The sequence below is a fragment of the Petromyzon marinus genome, chromosome 48 (genome assembly GCF_048934315.1).
Source record: "Petromyzon marinus isolate PM22_M1 ecotype Great Lakes invasive population chromosome 48, UKy_Petmar_22M1.pri1.0, whole genome shotgun sequence".
Taxonomy (NCBI): Eukaryota; Metazoa; Chordata; class Hyperoartia; order Petromyzontiformes; family Petromyzontidae; genus Petromyzon; species Petromyzon marinus.
In genome coordinates this window covers 7,793,818-7,808,606 of record NC_133714.1, presented here as the reverse complement: position 1 = coordinate 7,808,606, position 14,789 = coordinate 7,793,818, and the positions used below count along the sequence as shown (strand labels likewise).

Sequence of the window (14,789 nt, the reverse complement as noted above, 5' to 3'; positions counted from 1 at the left end):
AAGGGTGCAGCAGGGAGAGGGTTAGCTGGATTGTTATACCCCTACGAATAATCCTCATAAACATACAGCATTGCATCTGATACGTAGCAACAGCCCGATTTACGTCCGAGACGCGTTTGCCGAAAAGTGCTCACGAGGAGTATCGGAACGTCGTCAGTCGAAGCGATGGACACGGTAGTCGTAGTAGTCGCGGCGCTGCGGCGGCGGCGGTGGTGGTGGCGGCGAAGGCCGAGAGGCGACGGATCACGAGCGACAGGACGGACGACGATCACGCCAGCTGACGTGACAGTGCGTGGGGGTTGAGGATCACGAGCGACAGGACGGACGACGATGACACCACCTGACGTGACAGTGCGTGGGGGTTGAGGCGACGCGAAGTTGGGTGTCGGTGTTAAAAATAAAGTGACGATGTGAAAGGTGGGGGGGTGGGGGGAGGACGTACATCGGGGTACGACTAAACTGTGTTTTTATCTTGACTTAAAGCTTCCGTGACTGCAGGAATTCATATTATTGGATCTTTCGGTAAAGTCACGTAAATAGGTCACTTTACCGAAAGACCCAAGAATATGTGTTTGTATTTTCATGGGACCTCCCTTGCCAGCATCAAAATATACGAATAGGTTTTACCCTTTCTGGCAATAAAACATATACTTGTGCATTAACCACAAGTACTAAATGTGGTTAATGCAGACTTGATTCCTTGCAAAAGGTTTATGTTTGGTGTTGTAACATCTGAACACAACTCCTGTTTTAATGCCAGAAAGGATAAAACCTATTCTTATATTTTTTTTATTTTACCAGGTAAGGCCCCACTGAGCTACGTAGCTCTTTTTCAGAAGCGACCTGGCCTTCGCAAATAATAGCTCAACGCGTGGAAATGCATAGCAGCCGAATGCTCTAAACGCGTGGTGTTGATTCTAAACGTGGAGTGAAAAACCGGAGGACCCGGATAAAAATCCACGGGGGAAAGAGGGCACGCAAACTCCAAATATACAGCAGGCGACGTCAGGGTCGGGATCAAATCCACAACCTCCTGCATGCCAGGCGAGGTCATGAACATCTTGCCACTGCGACGCCCCTGTATTTACCCAGGAAGCTGCTGGGTATTGAGAGTGGCCACGTGGAGCTGGCGTGCCCCGTGTCTCTGCGCGCGGCGCTGGGAGGCCGTGCGCCAGCGAGGCCGTCCGCGGGACAAAGGTGATTGCCGATAACGCCGCTGGCTCCCGTCGGACGAATTTTGAGCAGTCCCCCTCCTTCACCTCCTTCACGTTCCTCTCTCAAAGCGTCACCACCTCTTCTCTGTCGCCCATTCCCTTGCCTCCCCTCGCCCCTCCACTCCTTCCCGTCCCTCCCCTATAGCCCTTCCGTGACCCTCCACGTGGCCTCTGTTACGGTCACTCATTGCCATGTACATTGAACTTTTTTTCCCACCGTACGTAGCCAACCGCGCTAATCGGAGGTGCAGGGGAAGGACAAGAAACTAAACACAAAATTCACTCAATGTTTGTTACCGCTTTTAAACTATATAAAGCGCCTTCAACCGAGCTGCTCTATGTAAATATAAAATAAAACAAGACGCGCTCAAATGCGCGGCGCCAACTCCTGTTGACGAAGCTCCCAGCGTGAAGCGAGCAGTGGCCGCTGACTGAATGCCTCACCGATTGAGCCGAGGGCTCAAACGGCAGCATTGACCGGTCGGCCACCCATCTGACGACACGCGGCAGACCGACTAACCAGGTGACTCAACCACCTGACCAGGAGACCATTCGGACTATTCATCGACTGCCCTGCATTTCAACTGATCAACAGACCAACTATCCACGTGGCGTTCTCCTCAATCAACCGGTTGACCCACTGACCAAACGCCTGACTAACCATTTATTTGACCAACAAACTGACTGACTGACCAGCTGAGCAATTGTCCTACTGCCCAACCAACTAGCTACCCAGCCGCCTGACCGATGACCCAATAGCTCGACTCTGACCCAACTGCCCGACCAACCGTCTGACCGACCGTTGACCCGACCCTTGACCTTTACCGGCGCGCATCCCTGGCGCCCGTGCGTGCGGCAGGTGCCGGTGCAGCGCGCGCCGTGTGCCGTGCGTCACCGACGTGGAGGTGGACGCCCTCCTCCAGGCCGCCCCCCGCGGAGGCCCCCGGCAGCAGCTCCAGGTGGTCGTGATCGTCGTCGTCGACTCGGCCGCCGGGTGGCCGCCCCACCCCTGCCTCCGGATGGTGGAGTCCCTGTACGAGGAGAAGAACCGCAACCGGACCGCGCCATGCGTCCAGGTTTGTTGGGAAGAGGGGGGACACGATGAGGGGGGTGGGGGGGGGGAGCGTTGGGTGGCGTCCGCAGCGATTCGTGGGAGCTGGAAAGAGCCCGGAACGCCGTCGTGGGAATTGTTTTGGCCGCGCTCCATTGATCTCGCCGTACTTTGTCCTCGTTGTACGAAATAGTCCCGTACACCTATTCTTCAGATCGTAGCGATGTGGCGCACAACAATTACAGGATCGTTATGGATAGACGCACCTTGTACTCCAGTGGTAGTGCCTTACGCCGATGAGCCAGACTCCAAGGCAGCCTAGCAGCATTCCGGAAATGATCCGAGCGAGAAACTGAACCCTGGTTTCCCGCACCCTCCGATTAGCACGGCTGGCTACGTACGGTGCGAAAGAAGTTCAACGTACACACGTACATAGACTCACACAGCCATTCACCCACTCACAGTCACTCATCCACACACTCACCCACCCTCCGATCAGTACGGTTGGCTACGTACGGCGTGAAAGAAGTTCAACGTACAGCACATGCAGTACGTGGATGTGGAGTCGGCTGGGTGGCTCGGAGATCAGAGAACTGAGTCGACACCACGGAGAGCCTGGAGCTCGAATCTGGTTTCAGCCGCCCGTGGCTACTGCCACGACCCTCCCGGCCCGGGAGGGTCGTGGCGTGCGATGTCCCTACGCCACGGATAGCACCGGGTGGGTTGCTGTGCGAGGCCGGCTCTAGCACAGCACGGCGTGCGATGCACCGTCATCGCGTACACCCCGTAGGCGGGTGTAGTACCAGCCCTAGCGGGGCTTGGTGAGTGCTGGGATAGCGCGGGGACCACGCATAGCACGCAGTGCGGGCTCCCACAAGGGGGAGTGGGAGAGTGTCAGCCCAGGAGCAGGGTTGCCCCGGGCCATGGCACTCTGGTTGACCCCGTAGACACGTGATCCGGAGTGTCCACAGAGAGGGCCTAGGTGGGGAGGCGAGGGGGTGATCACGTGTCTGCTGAGAGCTCTCGAGAGGGATAAAGAGGGAGCTAGAACGCTCGAGAAGGTGGGCGGGGCCCGGGCGGGGCCTGGGCGGAGCCGGCCCCGACCCGGGAGGATATAAGGTGGGTCCCTGAGAGGGACCGGGGTCGCTTCGTCCTACAAGGCATCAACACGTGGCCGGGACCCGAGTGAGGGTCCGACCCTTCGGAGTTGTAACCCCTATGCATAGTGTTGTTAGCTGGGTGGTCACCATCCTAGCTGTATCTGGTAAAGGGGCAGTTACCCCTTTGTATATACGTGTTATGATAAATGTGTTGCCTCTAAAGAATAACGTCTGCGACTCCGTTGGATTCACTACAAATGTACTCCGTGTGTACTATATGTACGTGTGTAGTGTATGTACTGCTTGTGTACTGTGTGTGTGCACTGCTTGTGTACTGTGTGTAAGCACTGCTTGTGTACTGTGTGTACTGCGTGTGTGTGCTATGTGTGTACTGCTTGTTTACTGCGTGCGCACTGCGTGTGCACTGTGTGCTGTGTGTGTGTATACTGCGTATGTGTGCTGTGTGTACTGCGTGTGTTTACCGTGTGTGTACTGCGTGTGTGCACTGCGTGTGTGTACTACGTGTTTACTGTGTGTGTACTGTGTGTGTGTGCTGTGTGTGTACTGTGTGTGTGTACTGTGTGTCCACCGCGTGTGTCCCGTCAGGGCCGCGGGGACTCGTTCCGACTGTTGCACTACGACCTGTCGCTCGCCGCGCCGCGCCCGGGGCCCGCGGCTCCGCTGCTGGCGAGACGGCACGCGGTGCGGCCCGGCATGTTCCTGGTACAGAGACAAAGATTCATCCACCCCTCCGTCCACCCACCCACCCACCCCTCCATCCACCCACCCACCCCTCCATCCACCCACCCACCCCTCCATCCACCCACCCAATGGGTGTGGTCACAACCACGCCCGGCCACCTCTGTCTCCCCAGCGCCGATGTTCACGCACCGCACCGGGCCACTCGTTCATGGTTGGAGTCGAACTGGGGGGAGGCCCCGGACCGGCTGCTGATAATCGTCGCCGGCGTGGGTGGCCACGGGCGGGAATCGAACTCGGGCGCACTCCCTGCGTGCGCACACACAGACACACGCATGCACCACAATATACAACAGCGCTCTTTCGCAAAACAGGCCAAGCAATGAGCCACTGTGCATCGTACGATACATAACCGCTGTGCGCACTGAAAGTCGATTCAAGTCAGGATTGAGATCTCTGTGTGCGCGCGTGTATTCCGTGCGTGCGCACACACACGCGTCACGTGGCACGCACAGAGCGTCACGTGGGACGCAGAGGGCGTCACGTGGGACGCAGAGGGCGTCACGCGGGACGCAGAGAGCGTCACGCGGGACGTGTTTAACAATTATCGAGCGCGTGCAGCGGCGTAGAACGAGTTAATTCGCATTTGAGTGGAGAGTAAACGTGGAAAGGCGTACACTAGGGTTATCCTTGCAGCGGATTTTGGCTGGCCATTAAACAAAGACGGTCACTCGCATCGCGCGCTTTCAGATGCACTTCTGCGTCCCCCTGGAACGCTCTTCCGATATCAGGAAGCCACTGGGACCTGTGCACTTTTAAATCATCTCGATTGAAAGGTCGTTTCTTTTTTACTTTTTGTGTTTAGCTTGTTGTCCTTCCCCTGCACCTCCGATTAGCACGGTTGGCTACGTACGGTGCGAAAGAAGTTCAACAAACATACGTACACAGACGCTTGACTCTGATTCCACTCTAATCCACACGGGACAGTCCCTATTATTTAAATGACCTTGGGCAGGGCCGGATGAATATTGTGTAGGCCCCTGGGCTACAGGTAGTGTGAGGCCCCTGGCCTACAGCTACTGTGAGGCCCCTGGGTTACAGGTACTGTGAGGCCCCTGGGTTACAGGTACTGTGAGGCCCCTGGGCTACAGGTACTGTGAGGCCCCTGGGCTACAGGTGCTGTGAGGGCCCTGGGCTACAGGTGCTGTGAGGCCCCTGGGCTACGGGAACTGTGAGGCCCCTGGGCAACAGGAACTGTGAGGCCCCTGGGCTACGGGTACTGTGAGGCCCCTGGGCTACAGGTACTGTGAGGCCCCTGGGCTACAGGTACTGTGAGGCCCCTGGGCTACAGGAACTGTGAGGCCCCTGGGCTACACGAACTGTGAGGCCCCTGGGCTACAGGTACTGTGAGGCCCCTGGGCTACAGGAACTGAGGCCCCTGGGCTACAGGTAGTGTGAGGCCCCTGGGCTACAGGTACTGTGAGGCCCCTGGGCTACAGGAACTGTGAGGCCCCTGGGCTACAGGTACTGTGAGGCCTCTGGGATACAGGAACTGAGAGGCCCCTGGGCTACAGGTACTGTGAGGCCCCTGGGTTACAGGAACTGTGAGGCCCCTGGGCTACAGGTACTGTGAGGCTCCTGGGCTACAGGAGCTGAGGCCCCTGGGCTACAGGTAGTGTGAGGCCCCTGGGCTACAGGTACTGTGAGGCCCCTGGGCTACAGGAACTGTGAGGCCCCTGGGCTACAGGTTTTGTGAGGCCCCTGGGCTACAGGTACTGTGAGGCCCCTGGGTTACAGCTACTGTGAGGCCCCTGGGCTACAGGTACTGTGAGGCCCCTGGGCTACAGGTACTGTGAGGGCCCTGGGCTACAGGTACTGTGAGGCCCCTGGGCTACAGCTACTGTGAGGCCCCTGGGTTACAGGTACTGTGAGGCCCCTGGGCTAAAGGTACTGTGAGGCCCCTGGGCTACAGGTACTGTGAGGCCCCTGGGCTACAGGTACTGTGAGGCCCCTGGGCTACAGGTGCTGTGAGGGCCCTGGGCTACAGGTGCTGTGAGGCCCCTGGGCTACGGGAACTGTGAGGCCCCTGGGCTACAGGAACTGTGAGGCCCCTGGGCTACGGGTACTGTGAGGCCCCTGGGCTACGGGTACTTGAGGCCCCTGGGCTACAGGAACTGTGAGGCCCCTAGGCTACACGAACTGTGAGGCCCCTGGGCTACAGGTACTGTGAGGCTCCTGGGCTACGGGTACTGTGAGGGCCCTGGGCTACAGGTACTGTGAGGCCCCTGGGCTACAGGAACTGTGAGGCCCCTGGGCTACGGGTACTGTGAGGCCCCTGGGCTACGGGTACTGTGAGGCCCCTGGGCTACGGGTACTGTGAGGGCCCTGGGCTACGGGTACTGTGAGGCCCCTGGGCTACAGGTACTGGGAGGCCCCTGGGCTACAGGTACTGTGAGGTCCCTGGGCTACGGGTACTGTGAGGGCCCTGGGCTACAGGTACTGTGAGGCCCCTGGGCTACAGCTACTGTGAGGCCCCTGGGCTACAGGTACTGTGAGGGCCCTGGGCTACAGGTACTGAGGCCCCTGGGTTACAGGTACTGTGAGGGCCCTGGGCTACAGGTACTGAGGCCCCTGGGCTACAGGTACTGTGAGGCCCCTGGGCTACAGGTACTGAGGCCCCTGGGCTACAGGTTCTGTGAGGCCCCTGGGCTACAGGTACTGTGAGGGCCTCTGGGCTACAGGTACTGTGAGGCCCCTGGGCTACAGGTACTGTGAGGACCCCCCAGTAATATTTTCAAAAGGAAAACATTTTTTTATTTAAAGCTTTCGTGACTGCAGGGATTCATATTCTTGGTTCTTTCGGTAAAGTCCCGTAGAAGGGAAACAACAAAATAATACGTGACTTTACCGAAAGAACCAAGAATAAGGAAAACAAAGTTAAAGAAAATAAAACTGTTTTTTTTACAAGGCTAACAACAAATAAAATTCAGCGTTCACGAGTGAAATAACTTTTCACTTGACCTCTGGAGGCCCTCCAGCTGACAGAGGCCCCTGGGCTGCAGCCCCTAAAGCCCCCGTGCCTCGAACCGGCCCTGGGTACAGGGCATCAAACAACGCCATCGCGGCTACACAGAGCGGTGGAGGATTTTAGGGGCCGTCCATAAATGACGTCACGCACCTGGGGGGGGGGTCAAACATTTGTGACGATGTGTGACGAGGGGGGGGGGTGTTTGAATATAAACACATTCTACTTAAATTTCGATTTAAAGCTTTCGTGACTGCAATGATCCATCTTCTTTGGTTCTTTCGGTAAAGTCACGTAGAATGAGAATAAAATAATAAATTGATAAAATAAAATAACACAATAATATTCTCACGACGTCATTTATGGACGGCCCCTTTTATTCTCATTCTATGTGACTTTACCGAAAGAACCAAAGAAGACATTCTACTTAATTAAATAGACTTTTTCTCCTACAACATCAGAGTGCAGCGTTACATTAAATACGCACTACAATGACAATTGCGATTTGAAGCATGTGTTTTTTTTGGAGAGGTGGGGGGCAGAGCTTTGTGACGTCATATTTGAGGGGGAGGGGGTCTGACTTTTTGTGACGCCGCGTGACGAAGGGGTGGGGTCAAAAATCGTCCAAAATCGCGTGACGTCATTTATGTCCGGCCCCTTGCTCGGCGTAATGCAATGGGGCAGTTTCCGGCGGGCTGTCCGATCACCCTCAGTCCCCGCTGCCACTGCCGCCGGTAGTTTGGCTCTCACTTCCACCGCGGGTGTCATTGCTGGCGCCTCCACGTTGTGCTTCCCCTCTCCGTGCCCTCGGCTCTCGTTGTATGTAATACACACAACCCCCGAGCATTTGGGAGGGCAGCGACCGCCCTCATCCAATCCAGCTGGCTGCCTGCATAAATTCCTCGCCACAGTGCCAGACCAATCAGCAGTTGAACATTCACGATGTAACACGATTTTTTTTGTTCCTGAGTACTAAGTGTTATCTTCTAATTGCTTATGCCTCCAAAGAATATATAAAATGGCTATTATTATTCCCCACAAACTTTGCTTTTGTGACTTTACGTGAAGGAATGACACAAATGCACACCACGTTTTCTCATTGAAAATAGGTAAATTTCTAAATATCACTGTCCTGGTCGCAAAAGCAAAGTTTGTGGGGAATAATATCCATTTTATACATTCTTTCGAGGTATAAGCAATTAGAAAATAACACTACCCAGGAACAAAATGTTTTTTTTTGTTACACGGTGAAATCAACCCGAATTGACCAATGGCGAGCGAGCGATGAATCGCCTTCCGGTGCGCGACGCGAGCCATTCCCCCTCCGCCAATCGCGAGCAAGGCGGCCATCCCTACCGCTCGCCGATTGGTCGTCCGATTTCCCCCCGCCGCGCGCACGAGCGCGCTAAGCCAATCGCAGCCCGGCCACAGCCGATTGGCTGCCGCGCGTGCATCCGCTCGCCCGGCGGTCTTCAACCGCGCGGCTTTCGAAAGGGCCGCCGCTTCGTGAGACGTCGTTGATGGAAGGGGCCACCGCGTCCCGTGTTCGCCTCATTTGCATTGCGGCTCCAGAGTTGTTGTTTTTTACCTAATTCGACAAAAATTCCCCATTATTATTTTGGTTTTTCCGACCCCTGCGGTATAGCCAGTCGTCCCAGTGCCAGTCGAGAAGGCCTCTCCACACCGTTGGGAGTACGCATGCAACGCGGGACTTCTTTCGCACTGCGTCTGAAGCCAAACTTTGCCTAATCGGCGCGCGCGAGCACCGTTAGTTACACTCGGGACACGGCGCGCGCCACCGACTCTTCTCTCCGCGCCGTTCGGGACGACGCAAGCAGATGTACGCGGCCGGGCGCCTGCTGTTCGCCGACCTCCTGCTGGACGGCTACGGCCTGACCCGGCGCGACCTACGACGCCAGATCGCTCGCTCCCGCGGAGACTTCCTCTTGGGCCGCTTCCTCCCCCGCGACTTCCGATTCAGGTGCGGCGCCGACGGAGGCGAGCAGGGTGCCCCCCCCCCCCCCCCGCCAACTCTGCCATGGGGCCCGCCAGCGAGCGATCGAAGCCGCCCCTTGGGGTTTTGCCGGGCACTGAAGGGATTGTGACTCGGTGGTGTTCCTGTGAAACGTTGCGAGATTTGTAAGAAATTCTAGGAATAATTTAGAGGCCGAAAGGGCTGAGCGTTGGCATTATACTATTATTACAGGATGCTATTTATGTACCGTCACAAAGGATATCGAGACCTTCTCTCGTTTAAAAATAAAACCTACAATTGCTTGACACAAGTGGCGCTATGGGCAGACTGTTAATTTTTCCATAGGAATTTCCATCACTGGCTCAGTTCCGGCAACCGAGTTCCACCAAGCGCTCGCCTAAGCACCGTGACACAAGCGAGCAAGTCCGTAAATAAACGGTGCCATTGCCGAGGTGCAGATGGTGAAGAACACGGATCAAGCCGCCATGAAACTACACGACGCACACTTTCTCCAGTGCGGATTAAGCGAGTGCGGGGCCTGTAGCATATTTAACAAATTAACAAACAAAAAACACGTAAATATTAAAACAAATTTTTTTTACTTGCATAGTAAAGTAATTGTATTTTTCACTTGCTATACAGTCAGATAATACGACAAATCGCGAACCTTAAACACCCAGTCGTTCGTAAAAGTTGAAGGCGGTATAGTGCTATAGTAATAGAGCAAGTGCAGAATCACTGAACCGGAATTGATAGCTTGACAGCATTTAGCGCGGGGCCCTTGAAAGTGCGGGGGCCGGAGCTACATACGTAGCTACTCGTGCTACTGGGATAATCCGGCACTGACTCTCTCTCTCCCCCCTGTGCCGCTCACAGCCCTAGGCCGGGCCCCGGCACCTCAAGCTCTCAGGTCGGTGGCATCGGTGCGAGCGGTGCGGACGATGGCTCAAGCGCCTCCGAGGCGTCCGAGCAGGGAGGGTGGCGCACGGAGCGTGGCGAGCTGGCACCGCCGACACCTTTCACCGGCGGCGCCAGCACCGCCGCAGCGGTGGTGTCTGGCACCGTGAGACAGTCGGACAGACCGAGGCTGCTGGGCGTGTGACAAAGCTCAGAGACGTTGCTCGGAGACGCCGACAACTGCCGGCGAGCGGAACGGTGACATCCAACCCGCGGTGTTGTTAGCGAGCCGTCGCGCGAAGGGCGACGACGACGACGCGGGAATGCGTAAGGCGGACGCTCATTAACAGAGTGTGATCTCGGCCAGCTGGTTTGTACTCGTGCACGTTGAGCTTCTGTCGCAACGTACGTAGCCAACCGCGCTAATCGGCGGTGTCGGTTCGGGATGTCTCCCACGTTGTCACCCTGCGGTGCATGCCTGGCCTGTTGTTACACGGCGGACAAAAGCGGTTCACGAAGGAGCCTGCTGAAGGGACTTTCGGGAGCGGTTCGAGAAGTTCATTTTTCAGGGCTATTGCTCCGACACGGGGTGGTGCGAGGATGTTCGAATAAAAGTGCTAAAAATGTGGCTTTTTCAGAGAGTGATTCAGGGGTGAGAGCGCTGAGTTAGTGACGCAGTGATTATGGGTTCAGAATGGAGCTTCGGTAGCCTGGGTTTGCAAGTTTAGTGGCTCCATGGCCTCAGCCTGGTCACCGATGACTTGCATAGAGATCCACTCACATAGAGCCATCTACTCCAATCGACTAAGTCATGATGAAACTAGATTCTCAAGTCTCGTGAGCTGAAGGGCCTCCGCCCCATTCACCAATGACTGCACACAGTCAACACATTAAACTCGTTTGTCATTTAAATTTGTTTAAATACTGCCACCTGATGAACCATGAGCATCTGTAGCAGGGCAGGTGGGAAGGAAAGTGCAGCACTCCGTGACGAATAAATAAGGTGACTTTGAAGGGGATCTCAGAAGTAGTTACGTGATATCTGCTTCCGTGGGCTGTTCTTTAAGATGGGCTGAAGCAATGCCCTATGAGAGTTCCGGACGGACACCGTCTCGTGGCGTGACGCCAACTCGCAGCAACTGGAGTGAAATCGGAGACGCTCATCAGTGTGAAGTTGGTGGCAAAGGAGTACTCAGGTGCACTTGGGTGCTGTGGCGTGGACCATCGCAGCCGGCCAATAGAAGCTAACGGCGCGGGTCACACGCGAAATAATCTCACGTGCTCGACGTCAGTTCGATCGAAATAAGAAACGCTTTAAATCTTGACTTAAAGCTTTCGTGACTGCAGGAATTCATATTCGTGGGTCTTTCGGCAAAGTCACGTAGATAGGTTCAAAGAAAATTATTTTAAAAAAATAACAGAAAACTACGACGTTTCAATCGCAACGCAAAGCGGTCGTCTTCAGGAAAAGTCTGTTATTTTTTTTATTATTCTCTTCGAACCTATCTACGTGACTTTACCAAAAGACCCAAGAATAAGAAACGCTTTTATTCGTGATTGCGGCAAAAACCGTGCGTGCGTGCGTGCGCGCGCGCGAGTTTCGTTCGCGGCGCCGTTGCTGCCGCGCGGTGTTCAGCGCGCAAACGACCGGGCGGGGCCCCCCTCGCGCTCTTCACAAACGGGAGACGCCACAAAAGGTCGACGCCACAAAAGGTCGACGCCACAAAAGGTCGACGCGCTTCGCGACAGCGGGTCCGGCTCGTCATCGCCGCCGTCGTCGTCGCGGCAGTGAGCTTTGGAGAGTTGGGTGCAGCAACACGAGCATTCAACAACACTGGCAGTCGACTCGCGCGTGCGACTTACGGGGGGGGGGGGTGTCCTGGGGAGACAAAAAAACACACGTGATGTCCCGTGCAAGCAAACGTTATCACGACAAGCCCACGCTAGCTTCATTGGGACACGATACAATCCACAACGCAAGCTTCCGTCAATCTTCCTTCATACACTTAATCTGCTCCCCGCCCCCGCCCAAGTAGGTATGTAAAACTAAACAAAACTATTTTTATATTACTAGGTAAGGCCCCACTGAGCTACGTAGTTCTTTTTCAGAAGCGACCTGGCCGTCACAAATGATAGCGCAACGTCGCGGTACTCGAATTGTTAATGTTGTAGCGGGTTTACTACACTACACTATACACTACACTACTATAAACTACACTATACTATACACTACACACTACACTACTACACTATACACTACACTATACACTACTACACTATACTATACACTACACACTACACTATACACTACTACACTATACACTACTACACTATACACTACTACACTATACACTACACTATACACTACTACACTATACACTACTACACGATACACTACTACACTATACACTACTACACTATACTATACACTATACTATACACTACACTATACACTACTACACTATACACTACTACACTATACACTACTACACTATACACTACTACACTATACACTACACTATACACTACTACACTATACACTACTACACTATACACTACACTATACACTACTACACTATACACTACGCTATACACTACTACAGTATACACTACACTATACACTACACTACTATAAACTACACTATACTATACACTACACACTACACTATACACTACTACACTACTATACACTACACTATACACTATTACACTACACACTACACTATACACTACACTATACACTACAATATACACTACACTATACACTACACTATACACTACACAATACACTACTACACTATACACTACTACACTATACACTACACTATACACTACTACACACTACACTATACACTACACTATACACTACTACACTATACACTACTACACACTAAACTACTATACACTACACTACACTACTACACTATACACTACACTATACACTACTACACAACTACACACTACACTATACACTACTATACACTACACTATACACTACTACACTATACACTACACTATACACTACACTACTATACACTACACTATACACTACTACACTAGACACTACTACACTAGACACTACACACTACACTATACACTGCTACACTATACACTGCTACCCTATACACTACACTATACACTGCTACACTATACACTACTACACTATACACGACACTAGACACTACACTAGACACTACACTATACACTACTACACTATACACTACACTAGACACTACACTAGACACTACACTATAAATGTTGTAGTGGGTTTACTCTCCAACATACAACCGGTGTGCTGAACTAGTTACAAATTGGCACGTTTTGTTGATGTGACAAACCTTCCTGACTGTGGCGGGTTTAGACATCTAAATTTACACGATCTAACCCAAAAACCTCTATTATGGACCACAGGCATCAAAGGGGACAAGTCTTTAACATAACCTGAACCTTTTAAGATATATTTTATTTAAATGCCTAGTTTGTAAGTGAAGGTGAGGTGTGTATGCAGTCCTGCCAATGTTGAATTTTGAACTGTCCAAACCAGCGGTCACTTCAAGAGTGGAGGACCGTAGCCCCAGTGACACGTGTCAGTCTGTGGCCTTGTCTTATCTGCCTCGCCTGGTACGCAGGAGGTTCGTGGGTTCGATCCCGGACCCCGACGATGCCTCTTGATGTATATTTGGAGTCCGCGTGCTCCGTCTCTCCCCGTGTGGTCGCGTGGATTTTTCTCCACATTTAGAATCGACGTCACGTGTCGTTTAGACAATGATACAAGCCGCTTCGATGTTGAGCTATCATCACGTGTGGCCAGGTGGCCTCTGAAAAAAGAGCCAATAGCTTAGAGTGCTTTACCTGGAAGATAATAAAATATTTAAAGTTTAGTTTAAAAGGCAAACTCCTGGAGGTGATTTTTTTGTAAACGTTAAAACACAATCGCCACTTCACAGCAACACAACCACCTCACACACTGCATGTCACTCTTGAGATTCGCGATCATCATCGGCGTCATCGTCGTCATCATCATCATCACCGTCGTCACCAAAGGTCTGCTCCTGCAGGGACAGGAGCCCTCGCGAGAGGGTAGCCGCTTGCGTCGCCACCATCGACGTCAGGTGGACGGAGCGTGGGTCCCTCGTGGCGCCGTGCCACCCGCCGAGCTGTGCCGCTGCCAGCCTCTCGCGCAGCGAGGCTTGCGGGGGGCCGTGGGGGGCGCCACGCCCGCCGTCGTCGTTCCTCCCCGCGGTCTCCCCCCCCCCTTCTCCTTCAACGCCAGCAACGCGGTCTCCATTGGATTCGTCAGCGTCAGCGGCATTGTCGTCGTAATCGCGACTAGCAGAAGTGTTTCCGTTGGCATCATCGTCCTCACCATCATCATCACCGCCACCAAGAGCAGCAGCTTCTGTCAAGGCATCATCAACATCGCTGCCAGCCGCGAGCTCCCTCTGAGGTTCACTGCTGCTAGGAGTTGACTCTCTTTTAGCTTCGTCATCATCATCATCACAACCGCCAGCCGAATATACGTTTGCTTCGCTAGCACCAGCAGCAGATGAAGTGGCTTCATCGCCACTGGCAGCAGAGGCAGCAGCAGCAGCGTCCCCTACGCCGATACCCCTTGCACCGGGGCCGCCGTCGTCTTCGCAATTGTCGCCCACGTCGTCTCGGGAGGAAGTTACCCCGTTTCTCCTCTCCCCATCGTCGTCGTCGTCGTCACGGCTGTGATCGTCGACGGCGGGGCTCCTGGCCGCCGTCTCGCCGGAGTCGCCCAGCGCCGGGGTCGTGGCCTCCGCCGAGCTCGAGGGCCGCGCTTGCAGCGACGTTTCCCGCGGCG

At 54.0% G+C, this 14,789-nt stretch overlaps 2 protein-coding genes across 3 annotated transcripts in view; one reads left to right on the top strand and one right to left on the bottom strand.

The window, feature by feature from the left end:
- The window catches only part of C48H3orf20 (chromosome 48 C3orf20 homolog), a 24,633-nt gene extending 14,044 nt beyond the window's left edge, over window positions 1–10,589 (top strand). Inside the window, exons 9-13 of the mRNA XM_032972295.2 lie at window positions 1,093–1,197; window positions 2,074–2,290; window positions 3,972–4,088; window positions 8,928–9,070; window positions 9,941–10,589. Of these exons, the coding sequence (XP_032828186.2) occupies window positions 1,093–1,197; window positions 2,074–2,290; window positions 3,972–4,088; window positions 8,928–9,070; window positions 9,941–10,166 (808 nt within the window). The 3' untranslated portion in view covers window positions 10,167–10,589. The remainder of the gene's footprint in view (window positions 1–1,092; window positions 1,198–2,073; window positions 2,291–3,971; window positions 4,089–8,927; window positions 9,071–9,940) is intronic.
- The window catches only part of VEZT (vezatin, adherens junctions transmembrane protein), a 41,799-nt gene continuing 36,654 nt past the window's right edge, over window positions 9,645–14,789 (bottom strand). Inside the window, exon 13 of one of the 2 annotated variants that reach the window (XM_076074506.1) lies at window positions 9,645–14,789. In XM_076074506.1, coding sequence (XP_075930621.1) covers window positions 13,936–14,789 — 854 coding nt within the window. In that variant the 3' untranslated portion in view covers window positions 9,645–13,935. The other variant, XM_076074505.1, reaches the window with a different exon arrangement.